The sequence below is a fragment of the Ornithodoros turicata genome, chromosome 2 (genome assembly GCF_037126465.1).
Source record: "Ornithodoros turicata isolate Travis chromosome 2, ASM3712646v1, whole genome shotgun sequence".
In the NCBI taxonomy this organism is placed as follows: Eukaryota; Metazoa; Arthropoda; class Arachnida; order Ixodida; family Argasidae; genus Ornithodoros; species Ornithodoros turicata.
In genome coordinates this window covers 73519930-73537300 of record NC_088202.1, presented here as the reverse complement: position 1 = coordinate 73537300, position 17371 = coordinate 73519930, and the positions used below count along the sequence as shown (strand labels likewise).

General features: G+C 44.3%; 1 protein-coding gene across 1 annotated transcript; it reads right to left on the bottom strand.

Moving 5' to 3' along the window:
- Positions 1-10396: 10396 nt before the first annotated feature.
- Positions 10397-17198, bottom strand: LOC135385564 (coatomer subunit zeta-1-like). The gene is made up of 7 exons (XM_064614955.1): positions 17145-17198; positions 16831-16899; positions 15283-15364; positions 15079-15170; positions 13727-13860; positions 13295-13385; positions 10397-10519 (listed from the first exon to the last, which is right to left on the bottom strand). Exons 1-7 carry the CDS (start codon positions 17187-17189, stop codon positions 10472-10474), a joined length of 561 nt encoding a protein of 186 aa, XP_064471025.1. The 5' UTR covers positions 17190-17198; the 3' UTR covers positions 10397-10471.
- Positions 17199-17371: the final 173 nt, after the last annotated feature.

Below are 17371 nucleotides of genomic sequence, written 5' to 3'. Positions count from 1 at the left end.
GATCCGTTTAATGATTCACTTATCTGGGCGACACCTTGGTGGCCAGATTTCCAAAAAGTAATTGAAGTCGGTCTCTTGGGCTTCTTCAAGATCCGTTTAGTGATTCAGAGTGCAGAAGTGCGCCTCCCACCGAAAGTCTCGACCTAGCTGCTTCGGATAGTGAGATGATGCGCTAGTGATGTTGTGCTTGTGCTTTCCGATACAGCCTTATCTGGGAGACATCTTGGTGGACAGATTTCCCAAAGTAATTGAAGCCGGTCTCTTTGGGATTTCTGCAAGATCCGTTTAATGATTCAGGGTGCTGAAGCGCATCACCCACCGAAAATCGCGACCTAACTGTTTCGGATAGTGAGAGGATGCGCTAGTGATGTTGGTGCTTGTGCTTTCCGATAGAGCTTCATCTGGGCGACATCTTGGTGGTCAGATTTTCAAAAGCAATTGAAGCCGGTCCTTTGGGCTTTCTTCAAGGTCCCTTTAATGATTCACAGTGCAGAATCCCGCCTGCCACATAAAGTCGCGACCTAGTTGTTTCGGATACTGAGATGATGTGGTGCTTGTGCTTTCCGATACAGCCTTATCTGGGCGACATCTTGGTGGCCAGATTTTCAAAAGCAATTGAAGCTTGTCCTTGGGCTTCTTCAAGATCCCTTTAATGATTCGCAGTGCAGGAATCGCGCCTGCCACATAAAGTCGCGACCTAGCTGTTTCGGATAGTGAGATGATGCGCTAGTGATGTTGGTGCTTGTTCTTTCCGATACAGCCTTATCTGGGCGACATCTTGGTGACCAGATTTGAAAAGCAATTGAAGCCGGTCCTTTGGGCTCTCTTCAAGATCCGTTTAATGATTCACTTATCTGGGCGACACCTTGGTGGCCAGATTTCCAAAAGTAATTGAAGTCGGTCTCTTTGGGCTTTCTTCAAGATCCGTTTAGTGATTCAGAGTGCAGAAGCGCGCCCCCCATCCAAAGTCGCGACCTAGCTGTTTCGGATAGTGAGATGATGCGCTTGTGATGTTGGTGCTTGTGTTTTCCGATACAGCTTTATCTGGGCGACATCTTGGTGGTCAGATTTTCAAAAGCAATTGAAGCCGATCATTTGGCTTTCTTCAAGGTCCCTTTTAATGATTCGCAGTGCAGAATCGGGCCTGCCACATAAGGTCGCGGCCTAGCTGTTTCGGATAGTGAGATGATGCGCTAGTGATGTTGGTGCTTGTGCTTTCAAATACGGCCTTATCTGGGCGACACCTTGGTGACCAGATTTCCCAAAGTAATTGAACACGGTCTCTTTGGGCTTTCTTCAAGATCCGTTAATGATTCAGAGTGCTGAAGCACATCACCCACCGAAAATCGCGACCTAACTGTTTCGGATAGTGAGAGGATGCGCTAGTGATGTTTGTGCTTGTGCTTTCCGATACAGCCTTATCTGGGCGACATCTTGGTGGCCAGATTTTCAAAAGCAATTGAAGCTGTCCTTTGGGCTTCTTCAAGATCCCTTTAATGATTCGCAGTGCAGAATCGCGCCTGCCACATAAAGTCGCGACCTAGCTGTTTCGGATAGTGAGATGATGCGCTAGTGATGTTGGTGCTTGTGCTTTCAAAAACAGCCTTATCTGGCGACACCTTGGTGGCCAGATTTCCAAAAGAAATTGAAGGCGGTCCTTTAGGCTTTCTTCAAGTGCAGAATCGCTCCTGCCACCTAAAGTCGCGACCTAGCTGTTTCGGATACTGAGATGATGCGCTAGTGACGTTGGTGCGCTTTCAAATACAGCCTTAACCGGGCGAGACCTTGGTGACCAGATTTCCGAAAGAAATTGAAGGCGCTCCTTTGGGCTTTCTTTAAGATCCGTTTAATGATTCAGAGTGCAGAAGCGCGCCTCCCACCGAAAGACGTGACCTAGCTGTTTCGGATAGTGAGATGATGCGCTAGTGATGTTGGTGCTTGTGCTTTCCGATACAGCCTTATCTGAGCGACATCTTGGTGGCCAGATTTCCAAACGAAATTGAAGTCGGTCCTTTGGCTTTCTTTAAGATTCGTTTATGATTCAGAGTGCGGAAGCGCGCCTCCCACCGAAAGACGTGACCTAGCTGTTTCGGGTAGTGGAGATGATGCGCTAGTGATGTTGGTGCTTGTGCTTTCCGATACAGCCTTATCTGGGCGACATCTTGGTGGCCAGATTTCCAACGAAATTGAAGTCGGTCCTTTGGGCTTTCTTTAGGATTTGTTTAATGATTCAGAGTGCAGAAGCGCGCCTCCCACCAAAAGTCGCGACCTAGCTGTTTCGGATAGTGAGATGATGCGCTAGTGATGTTGGTGCTTGTGCTTTCCGATACAGCCTTATCTGGGCGACAACTTGGCGGCCAGATTTCCAAACGAAATTGAAGTCGGTCTCTTTGGGGTTTCTTCAAGATCCGTTTAATGATTCAGAGTGCAGAAGCGCGCCTCCCACCGAGAGACGTGACCTAGCTGTTTCGGATAGTGAGATGATGCGCTAATGATGTTGGTGCTTGTGCTTTCGATACAGCCTTATCTGGGCGACATCTTGGTGGCCAGATTTCCAAACGAAATTGAAGTCGGTCTCTTTGAGGTTTCTTCAAGATCCGTTTAATGATTCAGAGTGCAGAAGCGCGCCTCCCACCGAGAGACGTGACCTAGCTGTTTCGGATAGTGAGATGATGCGCTAGTGATGTTGGTGCTTGTGCTTTCCGATACAGCCTTATCTGGGCGACATCTTGGTGGCCAGATTTCCAAACGAAATTGAAGTCGGTCTCTTTGGGGTTTCTTCAAGATCCGTTTAATGATTCAGAGTGCAGAAGCGCGCCTCCCACCGAAAGACGTGACCTAGCTGTTTCGGATAGTGAGATGATGCGCTAGTGATGTTGGTGCTTGTGCTTTCCGATACAGCCTTATCTGGGCGACATCTTGGTGGCCAGAATTCCAAACGAAATTGAAGTCGGTCTCTTGGGGTTTCTTCAAGATCCGTTTAATGATTCAGAGTGCAGAAGCGCGCCTCCCACCGAAAGACGTGACCTAGCTGTTTCGGATAGTGAGATGATGCGCGAGTGATGTTGGTGCTTGTGCTTTCCGATACAGCCTTATCTGGGCGACATCTTGGTGGCCAGATATCCAAACGAAATTGAAGTCGGTCTCTTTGGGGTTTCTTCAAGATCCGTTTAATGATTCAGAGTGCAGAAGCGCGCCTCCCACCGAAAGACGTGACCTAGCTGTTTCGGATAGTGAGATGATGCGCGAGTGATGTTGGTGCTTGTGCTTTCCGACACAGCCTGATCTGGGCGACATCTTGGTGGCCAGATTTCCAAACAAAATTGAAGTCGGTCTCTTTGGGGTTTCTTCAAGATCCGTTTAATGATTCAGAGTGCAGAAGCGCGCCTCCCACCGAAAGACGTGACCTAGTGGTTTCGGATAGTGAGATGATGCGCTAGTGATGTTGGTGCTTGTGCTTTCCGATACAGGCTTATCTGGGCGACATCTTGGTGGCCAGATTTCCAAACGAAATTGAAGTCGGTCTCTTTGGGGTTTCTTCAAGATCCGTTTAATGATTCAGAGTGCAGAAGCGCGCCTCCCACCGAAAGACGTGACCTAGCTGTTTCGGATAGTGAGATGATGCGCTAGTGATGTTGGTGCTTGTGCTTTCCGATACAGCCTTATCTGGGCGACATCTTGGTGGCTAGATTTTCAAAAGCAATTGAAGGCGGTCCTTTGGGCTTTCTTTAAGATCTGATTAATGATTCAGAGTGCAGAGGCGCGCCTCCCACCAAAAGTCGCGACCTAGCTGTTTCGGATAGTGAGATGATGCGCTAGTGATGTTGGTGCATGTGCTTTCCGATACAGCAAAATGGCAGAATGGGCCTGTTGGTACATGACTGAATAAAACCGGAGTACAAAACACGGACAAGAACACACATAGACGACACTAGCAAGTGTCGTCTATGTGTGTTCTTGTCCGTGTTTTGTGCTCCGGTTTTATTCATTCCGATACAGCCTTATCTGGGCGACATATTGGTGGCCAGATTTTCAAAAGCAATTGAAGGCGGTCCTTTCGACTTTCTTCAAGGGTCCGTTTAATGATTCACAGTGCAGGATCGCGCCTGCCTCCTAAAGTCGCGACCTATATAGCTGTTTCGGATAGTGAGATGATGCGCTAGTGATGTTGGTTCTTGTGCTTCCCGATACAGCCTTATCTGGGAGACATCTTGGTGGACAGATTTCGAAAGCAATTGAAACCGGTCCTTTGGGCTTTCTTCAAGATCCGTTTAATGATTCTCAGTGCAGGATCGCGGCTGCCACCTAAAGTCGCGACCTAGCTGTTTCGGATAGTGAGATGATGCGCTAGTGATGTTGGTTCTTGTGCTTCCCGATACAGCCTTATCTGGGAGACATCTTGGTGACAGATTTCGAAAGCAATTGAAACCGGTCCTTTGGGCTTTCTTCAAGATCCGTTTAATGATTCTCAGTGCAGGATCGCGGCTGCCACCTAAAGTCGCGACCTAGCTGTTTTCGGATAGTGAGATGATGCGCTAGTGATGTTGGTTCTTGTGCTTCCCGATACAGCCTTATCTGGGAGACATCTTGGTGGACAGATTTCGAAAGCAATTGAAACCGGTCCTTTGGGCTTTCTTCAAGATCCGTTTAATGATTCTCAGTGCAGGATCGCGGCTGCCACCTAAAGTCGCGACCTAGCTGTTTCGGATAGTGAGATGATGCGCTAGTGATGTTGGTTCTTGTGCTTCCCGATACAGCCTTATCTGGGAGACATCTTGGTGGACAGATTTCGAAAGCAATTGAAACCGGTCCTTGGGCTTTCTTCAAGATCCGTTTAATGATTCTCAGTGCAGGATCGCGGCTGCCACCTAAAGTCGCGACCTAGCTGTTTCGGATAGTGAGATGATGCGCTAGTGATGTTGGTTCTTGTGCTTCCCGATACAGCCTTATCTGGGAGACATCTTGGTGGACAGATTTCGAAAGCAATTGAAACCGGTCCTTTGGGCTTTCTTCAAGATCCGTTTAATGATTCTCAGTGCAGGATCGCGGCTGCCACCTAAAGTCGCGACGTAGCTGTTTCGGATAGTGAGATGATGCGCTAGTGATGTTGGTTCTTGTGCTTCCCGATACAGCCTTATCTGGGAGACATCTTGGTGGACAGATTTCGAAAGCAATTGAAACCGGTCCTTTGGGCTTTCTTCAAGATCCGTTTAATGATTCACAGTGCAGGATCGCGGCTGCCACCTAAAGTCGCGACCTAGCTGTTTCGGATAGTGAGATGATGCGCTAGTGATGTTGGTTCTTGTGGTTCCCGATACAGCCTTATCTGGGAGTCATCTTGGTGGACAGATTTCGGAAGCAATTGAAACCGGTCCTTTGGGCTTTCTTCAAGATCCGTTTAATGATTCACAGTGCAGGATCGCGGCTGCCACCTAAAGTCGCGACCTAGCTGTTTCGGATAGTGAGATGATGCGCTAGTGATGTTGGTTCTTGTGCTTCCCGATACAGCCTTATCTGGGAGACATCTTGGTGGACAGATTTCGAAAGCAATTGAAACCGGTCCTTTGGGCTTTCTTCAAGATCCGTTTAATGATTCACAGTGCAGGATCGCGGCTGCCACCTAAAGTCGCGACCTAGCTGTTTCGGATAGTGAGATGATGCGCTAGTGATGTTGGTTCTTGTGCTTCCCGATACAGCCTTATCTGGGAGTCATCTTGGTGGACAGATTTCGAAAGCAATTGAAACGGTCCTTTGGGCTTTCTTCAAGATCCGTTTAATGATACACAGTGCAGGATCGCGGCTGCCACCTAAAGTCGCGACCTAGCTGTTTCGGATAGTGAGATGATGCGCTAGTGATGTTGGTGCTCGTGCTTTCCGATACAGCCTTACCTGGGCGACATGTTGGTGGCCAGATTTTCAGAAGAAATTGAAGTCAGTCTCTTTGAGCTTTGTTCAATATCCCTTCATTCCCCACATCACCCAACAACATTGGGTGAGAGTATCCTCCTGTCGATTAAATTCCCATTCATCATCTCAAAATGAAGTTGTTGAAAAAGCGCTTCCGCCACCAAAAATGTCGCGACGGGCTCGGACAAGGTAGTCAGACTCAGATATGGTGCGTCAGTGATGTTTGCGGTTGTGCTTTCCGCACAGGCTTTTGTGTGCAACATCTTGGTGGCCAGCTAAGATGGTGGCTAGTTTCAAATTAACACGAATCCACAATATTTCAGCTTTATTGAAAGCCCACTTAATGTTTCATAGTCCTGAAGCGCGTCCGCCACTAAAACTCGGGATCGGCTAGTCATGTGCTGCGCTGATGATGTTGACCCTCGTGCTCTCAGCTACGCGGTAATTTGGGCGATATCTTGAGGGCCAGTTTTTCAAATGAACATGAATCCACCCTCTTTCAGCTTTATTGAAGGTCCGTTTAATGTCTCACAGTTCTGAAGCGCGCCCGCCACCAAAAGTCGCGAGCGGGCTAGTTAGATGCTAGTCTCGTGATGTTGATGCTCGTGCTCTCCGCCACGCGCTTACCCGGGAGACATCTTGGTGGCAAGCTTTTCAAAAGAACTTGAAACCTTTTTTGAAGATCCGATTAATGATTCACAGTGCTGAAGCGCACTCCTTCCCCTTTGATAAAATATGAAGCAATAAAATTCCTTTAATAAAATATTCCTCTTTGCCTTTGAAAACTGAGTGCCAATAGCCACCGTCCTTCTTCTCTCCTGAAGGTTGTCAGCTCTAGACACCGCAAAAAAAAAAATAAAAATAAAAATAAAAAAATAGCGAAACTTCTGTATGTCTTTCTTTCGTTTAGTTTCAGGTCACGCATAGGCACAACTTGTGATGACTTATGTCGCTATTATTACAGCGCAATCCCGTTAATTCGAACTCGAAGGGGACCTAAGACCGATTCGAATGAAGCTGAGTTCGAATTGAAGGTAGTCGCTCTGAATAAGGGCATGATGCGCTGGCAGCGAGCACTGGCTTCACGGGGACGCGTCATGGTGCGCTGCAGGGATTTTCGGACGATATTAATGGGGTGGGGTGGGTGGTTGCCTGTATGTGCTTTTTTTGATAGAGCGGCATTTCTGGCTTATTTTGGTGCTGTGCTAGTGTTTTTGGGAATGCTAGTGTTTTTGGTGTTTTAGTCAACGGGAACAGTCTTGATCTTGGCCCGTTCCGACATACAGCGCTTTACTCCACAGCACTCCAAAACAGCGCTGTATTTCCACTGTGGGGTTCGCACTTGCAGCGCTTGTCCCAGCGGTGTACTTGGTGATCTCACGTGATCGTACGTATTTCCGAAAAAAAAAAAAAAAAAAAAGGCAGCCCCGTCACGTGATCGCGGCGCCGCGTTCTCATTGGTTCAGGGAGCCTATCGCTGGGAGACTGAGATGGGAAAGTTCACCGAAGCTCAACTTCGCCAAGCGCTGTTTTCCATCGAGTCGCTGCCGGGAGAGGAGGGAAAAACAGCGCTGTTTTCCAGTGCTCTGGAGCAAAGCGCTGTATGTCGGAACGGGCCTTTACAGTGATTCATTCCTTGCTCTGCTTTCCTCCAGCATAAATATCGCCCTTTTTAGAAACGATCTTCTAGGTAATATTAAATAAGTTTACCGTCTAATAAGTGAACGTGCCACTGACGCACACGCAGCGCGACGATCGCCGCGCTGCCGGGACGGAGCGTAGTCTGCCGCGGCCGAGAAATCTTTCGAAAAAGTTGTTGTGCACGTTCGCGTGTTCGCATTACCAGGCGTTTTTTCCCCATTCGAATACAGATGACTTTGATGGGACCCGAGCGTGAGTTCCAATTATCTGGAAATTCGAATTAAGAGAGTTCGAATTAACGGGACTGCACTGTAATTTAACTATTTTATTCAATCAAAGAGTGATATTAAACGGTAGGAACAACTTATTTATTTACACATGGTAAACAAGACTTTCGTGCACGAGACTGCACTTCTTCAGGTTACAAAAATATAAACATGGTACAGGCACATATATACAGTTGAAGGGGGAGTTCTGGCGTGAGGTAACAGGTTGATGGAAAGGATGCAAACACAGATAAAAAATCAAAAGAACATAAATACAAAAGCAGGGGTATCAGAAACGAAACATAACGCGAGCCCAAGGGCTTATACACAGGCAACGAGAACACTTGTTGGTGACGTTCCAGGAATTAAGGATAAAAAGGGGGGGGGGGGGGGTTATGGCGACGGAATGAGGACACAGGTGCGGAGTACAAAAGTGACCAGTGGACCGTGAGAAAGTGAAGACTGAGGTGGTCTCAGGAGAGAGACAAACGAAGAAATTGTGGAAATTGGAGAGTTCTGTGTGTGTGTTTATCATTATCTTTTTTTATTTGAAAAATTATATTTACGGGTTCAATAATTGTAGTGGGCCTGCGTGGATGTTCAAACCATGAGGCTTCAGAGACTGGAATTTCACAATTAAAAAGGATTCGCGATTTTTGCGCTTCATGTCACTGTTATAACCTGATTCAAGGATAACGATTTTGAGGTCTGTACCTAAAGCGTGTCCAGGAAGGTTAAAATGTGTAGAAACGGGTGTAGGATGGTTATTAACAATATCGGATTTATGGCCGTAAAACCTTTCCCTCATGGTGTTCGAGGTTTCTCCAATATACTGAATACAACATTTAGTGCACATAATGAGGTAACATACGTTAAAAGAGTTGCAGTGCAATCCCTGTCGGATTTCGAAAAATAAAAGAGTTTGAGGTGCTCGAGATAAATGTACATGGGCTAATGAAATGACATGTTTGGCAGCGTTTGTTACCACAAGGGGAACACCCAGGATTTGGTCGGGATAGACGGGATGAAACTAGTAAGTTACGAATGTTAGGTGATCGACGGAATGTGATATTGGGGGGAGCAGGAAAAATTATTTTAAGTTTTTCGTCGCTGTGAAGTATGTTGAGATGGCGGGTGAAGATGGACCCTGCGCCACTCAGTACTTTGTTATAGGCGGTAACGAAGGATAAGGGGTTTTGTTGCTGCCGCGGTTCATGTGAAAGTAATTTATCCCGATCTAGAGATTTGCACGCGGAGAGAGCATTGTTTATAAGTAGGGCCTGACTTTTTAGGGTTAAACCCGTATCTGCCCAATATTTACCCCCCGAACGAAATCTGTAAAATTTGGGTTCAACCCGTATCTACCCGAAAACATCCGGGTCGCGTGGCACACTCATAAGCGCGCATTAAAATAAAGTTTGATAACATTGCTAAACATTAGTTCCATGTTAAGACAAATTTTTATTAAACAAAAAAAAAATCACCCGAATACACCCGAATTCCTGACGACAGAATATGCCGTAACGGGATTTAACCCGAATACACCCGAATTTTCGAATGAAAAATATCACCCGATATTTACCCCCCGAATTTGGCCAAAAATAAAACCCGAAAAAATCAGGCCCTATTTTTAAGGTTGGGAGGGTAGTTTCGTTTTCTAAAATCGTTGGACATTTCTTCAGCGCATGCCTCAAAATCTTCTGGGTTAGAGCATGTGCGTTTTAGACATGTGAATTGGCCAAAGGGGATGTTCCTTTATAAGCCCTTGGGCTCGCGTTAAGTTTCGTTTCTGATACCCCTGCTTTTGTATTTATGTTCTTTTGATTTTTATCTGTGTTTGCATCCTTTCCATCAACCTGTTACCCTCTCATGCCAGAACTCCCCCTTCAACTGTATATATGTGCCTGTACCATGCTTATATTTTTGTAGCCTGAAGAAGTGCAGTCTCGTGCACGAAAGTCTTGTTTACCATGTGTAAATAAATAAGTTGTTCCTACCGTTTAATATCCTCTTTGATTTACTCACCACCGGCAACTTGACATCGCCTATTTTATTAAAGGAAAACTAAATTGTGCAAAATTCACGATCCAGATTGACCTGTATGAAACTCACCTGGCTGAGTTGGTTCGTGGCAGGGCAGGACAGGAGGGGAGGGCCAGCGTCTAATTTTCGTCTCTGGTGGGAGAAGTGGGAAACACGCCCCCCCCCCCACACACACACATTCTTGCTGCCCGAACTGTCTTTTTGGCGCCCCTTTCGGCAGGCTCAGGGGGGGCAATTGCTCCCCCTGCCCCCGCTGTAGATGGCGGCCCTGCAGGAGGGGACCGTTTCATAACGCAAGTCATGCAGTGTACTTGCAAGTTCAAGTGCACTTGTACTTGCCACATGTTTCATCCAATTGCCATTTCACTGCATATTATAGTACCCAGGAATGAGATAATCAGCCCTTGTAGAGGTTAGCAGATATGCAAATTAAATTATAGCTACGAATTGGACAGAAAACTGATTTACGATTCCTAATAGAGCTTGTCACAATGATGTTTGAGTACTGGCCATTAGAGATACATAGTGAAGTTCTGGCCTCGTGTAAGAAAGCATATTTATTTAGCGCACTGTTCTGTACAACTTGATCCCCATTTACACAAAGCATGAATACATTACTTCAGTAAAGACCACTTCAGCTGTTCTTTGGCAGACTGGAGCACCTGCAAGGTAAAGTAGATTCACTATAGGCATTTGGAAGAGATGAACTAACTACTGTAACTCTACATTCGTACACCAGACTCAGTGGATCAGTAATAACGTGTCCACATACAGACCCAAGCTTGTGGGTTTCAACCCAACCAAGGACACAGGACACTTGGTGGCATGGAACAAGTTGCTTAGACATATTGTCATTTGTAGGGAATATTAAGTAGGGTGTGCACAGTTTCAGTGCACATTAAGGAACCTTCCAGTGAATAAAACTTATTCATAAACTGAACACTATGGTGTTCTTCATAATTGTAGTTGTCACGAAGCTTGGGTCAGGTATTATCACATATACATTGACAAATCCATTAAATAGAGCTGTGCGAATATTCGAAATTTCGAATATGAAACGAATATCTGATGCTATTCGCAACCTGTTTTCGGTATTCTAAATTTTCGAATATTTTTCGAATACGACTGAAGCAAGGTATCGCTATCGCCATTCTGCAAGTGGGCATCGCCTCATTACATCCAAGAGTTAGGTGAAGCCCACTTCACGTCACCGCCATTGTTCTTTTGGTGTATGGCACAATTCTGCAAGTCGGCTTCGCCGCTACGTGAAGTCCGCTTTAGATTGTGTACAATATTCTGCCACTAAAGTCTCCGTCATCTGTGAGCTCACAGTCAACACTGTACTCTGGGTACAGCACGTTCCAATAAATGTACTCCCAACTTTCAGAGTTATGTTCTGTAACAGATGGAAATATGTGCAGTTTCTAAAAAAAAGTACAGGAAATTCACAATGTAAACATAGAAATGAGGAGATACACATAAAGCAGGCTGCATGGGACATGTTGACTAACTCTCAATGCAGTTCATCCCACTAATGCACTCTGTGCATACACAACACAGAGGGACCCTTCTCTCACGATATGTTATGCTGGGTGAAAAGGCTCACAAGTTTGGAGCAGAACATCATCAAATGAGCACACAGCACAAAATATTTCACCATAATGTATTCAAAATTATTCGAATTGGGCCTTTTCTGATTATTCGAATTCAATTCGTCATCTGAAGAAATGATTCAGATTCGATTTGCAGTGTCGATTTTGCAGAGCCTGCATTTTGTTGTCCGTTCGATATTTCGACATTCGGATAATTTGGACATTTTCGTGGATCCCATGTGATCCGAATTAATTAGGTTTTACTGTATACCAAATTAAGGGGAGACGTGGGGATCAACACAAACTTTTTGTTTCTTAATAGCTTATGATGAAAATTTGCAGACGTTGATATGCCCTCAAAATGAATTAACCAGAAAAAAAAATAATAATAATAATCTCATCGCGCGCACAGATCATGTGGCACGGATTTCTCCCTTCAGGGCCTTGGAACTTTCCCTCTTTGTCAGAGCGCTACTCACTGGAGAAGTTCGGATGCGTGGGAATTTTGAAGAGGACTAAATGTACTCTTGTTTGGTGCGGAGATGGCATCGCTCAGTGATGTCGTTTCAGAGATACAGCTGTTTGATTACAATGATTTTTCGTCATTTTCGCGATAGTGCTTGCTACCATGCCTCAGAAAAAACGAGTTTTGGGGCACTTTGGGGTGGATTTGAGCAAAAATACTTTGGGATCAAATGGAAGACCAGAAAATCTGTTTTCTTGTCACTTTTCATGAGTTGATCCCCACGTACCCCCTTAATGAATAATAAGCAACATCAATGAATGAAAGTATGATAAAATTACAAAACCGAAAAAGATGCATACCACAGACGAGAAAATAACCTGTAGAGAGGATGCTGTCAGCCATGGGTTGCACAAAAAACCTTATAATTTTACTGAAGTTAGATACCGTATTTACTCGCATAATATGTGCACTCCCACTTTTTCACTAAAAAAGTTGTGAAAATAAAAATTCGCGTAATTTGCGCACTCCTACTTTCGTGCGCGACATCATCGTGTTATCCCGCAACTGGTATTTATTTAAGGCTGGTATTTTTAACAACCTCGATGGTACAGATGCATAGTACAGTGCAATGCAATGCAAGCAATGACTCTCCCTTTGATGGAGGAGATAAGATCAAAGGGATTACACAGCAGGGAACCTTATCTCTGTTTCCACCTTTTTACCCCACTCGCACCAATAAACCACGAAGCTGTGTGACATCGCACTGGCTTAGGAGAACAACGAACAGAACACGTGGAGGGAACATACCAGGAAAACTTCTGGCAACATTACATGTCAGCATTCCGCAAGACGGTTTCACCTAACGCATGCGTGCTCTAGGAGAAGCTCGCTTTAGAAAAAATGTGGAAAGCACGTGCTGGGCCTTTTGAATCATCTTGCGTATTTCGGTAGCATTGGCCAAAAACGAAGAGAAAAAAAATCGTTATGACCGACCTCTTTCACTGACAGTAATGGAAAATGAACAGTCACTGTCTTATTGCCTAAATTTTTATTTTGGTGTAATTCTTTTGATACCAATTTCGGATCACACGAATGTTTTCCGCTACCCCGTGAGATTCGTATCATCGAGATCTTTTCACATCTTTTAACAGATTTTGCACACGTTTTTCAAGTCGTCTTTTTAATGACTCGTGTAATGTGCGCACCCCCAACATTTGTGACATTTTTTTGTAAAAAAAGTGCGCAACTTATGCGAGTAAATACGGTATTGAGGTGTCAGTTACAATTTTATAATTTGTCCTAAACATCATAGGCTGTACAGAAACTACTGGAAAAATGACCAATTGTGTAAAGTAAATGATACATTTGGTGATACTAACCTGAGCTACTGTCTGTTCCCCAAGCGGAATGTCGTCTGTCCGAAGAGCTACCTTCTGCACCACTGCTGTTGGGTCAGCCTCAAGGATAATACTGAAACCGATAAGTTGTAATAATGAACGATGCGAACTCTGCATGTTTTTATTGTGAACAGCTGTAACATACATGCATACTAAGCCATGTACACTACTGCTCTAACGTCAAGCAGATAGAAATATGCAGTTTTAATTTATCGGCTACATCATTTATTTGAAAGTCAAACCGTGCAGTCAACACAAAAGCTTCCAGATGGTTCTCTTTACTTTCTTTTTCTGATAGCTTCCTTTCCATCACCAAATAGTGAGACATAACTGTGCATCACCTAAACTTCCATTGCTCGAAAGAAGATTCCTCGACGCACAACACTGCGATAGAAAATCTTAAAAGCATCTTACCCTCCATCACAAATTTCGTCCACAGCGAGCATGATGATATCTAAATTGTCTAGTAGCGTTTTCTTCTCTACATTTTTCCTCAGGATCTGGTTGACAGCATCATACAGGCAGTTCAGCACACTACACAGGATCAGCTGTTAAAGAGAGTAAAGGTTCAGTATGGCTTGACAACCATTTTTAGCCTTTGCAATGACTTGCATAACTAAGAGCATATTTTTAGCTATGGTTTAAAGGTCTGGGGAGTGATAATTCTTGTCATGTAACCATGAACTAAATGAGCAAACAAAAAATTTAGTGGCGTTCTCACCGCTGGAGAGGTCCATGAGGTTTGGGAGCATAGAATTTCCTTCTGTGATTTTTAGTTCATGTAAATAATTACCTTTACTAATTAACTAAAATTAATTCAAATGTAAGTAGTCTAGCCCTACTCCAAAACATTACATGAAATTTCTTGAATTGCAGGTGGAATGTTGAATCTACCAAAGATAAGTACAAACAATGGTAGGCTATCGTTTTCATTTCGTGGGGTATGTGATTGGAACCTGTTGCCACCTGATATAAAAAATATATGTTCTTATTCGTCTTGTAGGAGATAGGTGAAAAATATTTTGCTTGTTAACGGTTCCTGATGCTTATGTTTCCTGTCATGTACAACACACCATTTTTTTTTCCCTCGACTGTATTTTCTTGTATTATGATTTATGATTTGTGCTCTTGTTGTAATTAATGCACTTTTCAGGAAGGAGCCTTCAAGCGTGTGTTTCCTTCTGGCTCCTCTGTCTCTATCATTTCCTGTTAAGTTATGTGTTGGGCACAATAAAATAAAATAAAATGAATTAATGAATGAAGCAGCACTAAAGTACAAAAATTTCTCCTCACGGAATACAAGGTACTGTTACCTTCACAGCAACCCCTTTGCCCCTTACCTTACACAGTGCCCCTTTAAATGTCAGCCACGCAAACTACCAGAAGACGTAACTTCTACTTCAAAAAAAGAAACGACAGTGTTCCTGAAGTATTTTGCGTTTGGAACCCCGCTATCTATCTCACATATACAGGAGGGAAAAGTAGCCGAAGCTCTTTGCCTGCACGTAGAACATGTGTGTTGCAAGTCCCAAGCGTTGCTACACAAGCACTGCAATGGTGAGTCTCTCACCCTGATGGGAGGATATCACATTCCATGTGACCTTCTGATACCACCCACTCAAACGTTGCCCACCTGCACACTGCTGAAGAGGTCCAAGAAGGCTGAAACTGTTGTCCAGTGCTGGTGTGGCAACGTTTGGTACTTGTAAACATATCTATCCCAACAGCCTTTTAGGTAACAACGAGCACGAAAGTGCAAACCTTACTTCATTCTCGTGGCTGCTGCCCATGATGTAGAAAAACAAGTCGACGTTGCTGCGGTAGACACACGTCAATCCTTCCAGCATGATTATTTCAGCTGAAATGATAAAGGAAGACCCCTGTATGAAGCAATCACTTGCTTCTCCTGCAGTGCACAGTGCAGTGTCGTTGCAAGAGACATGCTTGATGCGTGCATGCAAATACCATACCATTAGCTCGATGCGTTTTGTTGAAAAGATTTTTCTCAAATGCCTTCTGTTCTTTAGTCGATGGAAATGTGTTGTCGTAGTACTGCAAAAAGAAATGCTATGCTATGTTACGTGGCTTATTGGTTTCCTTGCAACTAATAGAAATGTTTCCGTGTTTATAAGTCATTTATTAGCTTTTACACATCTTTGTAAACACAAGAAGCTTTTAGGAGCTCCAGATAAGTGCAAATTAGAGTTGCGTTGCACTTTTTTGGTGATGCAGGCACATACAGGCAGGGAAGGGTAACAAACATATTGTAATTCCATTTTCGGTAATGCTGTACTTTAGTTTCCGTTATCCGTTCCTGATAGCAGTCTTTAAATTTTGTTTCGGTTACTGTTTCTGGTAATGGAATGGCTGTTATGGAGCTGCAAGAGGACAGCCCGTTCAGCTCTGCCAGCCCCCCATTTTACCCAAGTGCTGCTTCAGTGTCACGAGTACACACTACACAAGTAATTGTTTCACATCAGCGGGATGCACACATCTTGCAGGATGAAAAAAAATAGTGGAAACACGTCTTCATACCCGTGCTCAAACTCCAGCAACTCAAGATGGGCGTGAACAGACCTCGACGCAATGTTGCATTCATAGACGGGCGCTCTCAGTAGTACACAATACTGCCATAGCCATAGTGAAAGGAAAACAAAGAGAAATGGAGGCTTCCGCTATGTCGTGAAGTAGTGTGTATGGAGTCTGTTGCGTAGGTCGCATACTGCTCATGTCATGAGTTATGAGGATGGAGATGAGTAAGTGAGGGATGCACCCTCGAGATCCAATGCTGCACTTCCCATGCTCTCGTGTAGTATTTAGGGTATATATTACAGGTAACAAAGTTATCAAAATACAAAAATAGAATGAGAAGTCACTCAATCTCATCGCACAACAGGAATAGCCATTACCCGAATTCAATACCGCACTATCATTTTGTTTTCATTTCTGTCTCCGGTAATGGAGGACCGTGGTATGCCTTTCCGTTACTGTTATCATCTCCAATTTCAGTAATATACTCTTTCTGTTACCATTACAGTTACCTTTCCCCGCATAAAGGCGTAAACATTCAGTAAGGTACGGAGTACACAGGTTGCATCAACTTGCCCCAGTGGTGCTTATTGCTTGATTTAAGAACGGAACCCATAACCATAGCTGCACAGGTGGAAGAATATGTGTAGCCCTTGTAAAGAGCACTGCCTATCACGATATAGCACTATGAACTTGTGATTACTGTTGAGGGAATGACACATACGTTTTTCTATTTTTAAACCAGTCTGTAACATATCACGACATAAAACGAAAACTGTGTTGTTAGCACCAGAAGAAAGCGACCTGCCTCAATGTCAATACTTTATACGAAGTTTCCATCGTTATTGACTTGCTTTTTTAATTTATCATAAGAGTGTGAAACATCAGGTGAGGTTATGGAGATAAAGGAAAAGTCCAAAGTGAACAAATCAAAACATTTTCTTTCAACTGACACGTAGTAAGGAGCACAGCTCGTTCTCGTTACATACCTTAGCCAGTATCCTGTTTCCATCGTTGTCCAAAATAGCGATTGCTTTCACCGTGTAGAGCGTCGGTTCCTGTAAATGTGTAAGGTGAATGAAATACGGCAAGGCAAAACAAACCCCAATAATCGGAAAGCGTCTTGGGAATCGCGAACGAGTTATGCTTCAGACATCGAGATAGCTAATATATGCTGCATCGCCACATTCCTTTGCAAAATCCATTGTACAGGGTATAGGAGTAAATTGCTGATTGATTGCTTACAGTCAATCAGTTAAATCAAACGTTCTTATCAACTTTCTTATATGTGAGCTGTACTTACAAGCAACATCGACTCCATTTTGAATGACGTGTAAACAAGCGACATGGCTATTATCACGACCTACTCTATGGCTATTATGCTATTATGGTCGGCTATCTAGCCGACTACGATTGCAAGCCTGCAAACTTGCAAGACGTGTGCGTGTGTCGCGGCGTGCGTTGTGCAGTGCAGAGCATAGGTGCAGAGCGTTAAAACGGTTAAAACCTACACTGTCTGTTTGTGACATG

Bases quoted from the DNA above. Each gene is read 5' to 3' on its own strand.
- LOC135385564 (XM_064614955.1), bottom strand. From the start codon at position 17,189: ATGTCGCTTGTTTACACGTCATTCAAAATGGAGTCGATGTTGCTT. The intron at 13,386-13,726 runs GTAAGATGCTTT...TATCGGTTTCAG, and splicing joins GACGAAATTTGTGATGGAGG to TATTATCCTTGAGGCTGACC. The intron at 10,520-13,294 runs GTTAGTATCACC...TTTACCTTGCAG, and splicing joins GGGAACAGACAGTAGCTCAG to GTGCTCCAGTCTGCCAAAGA.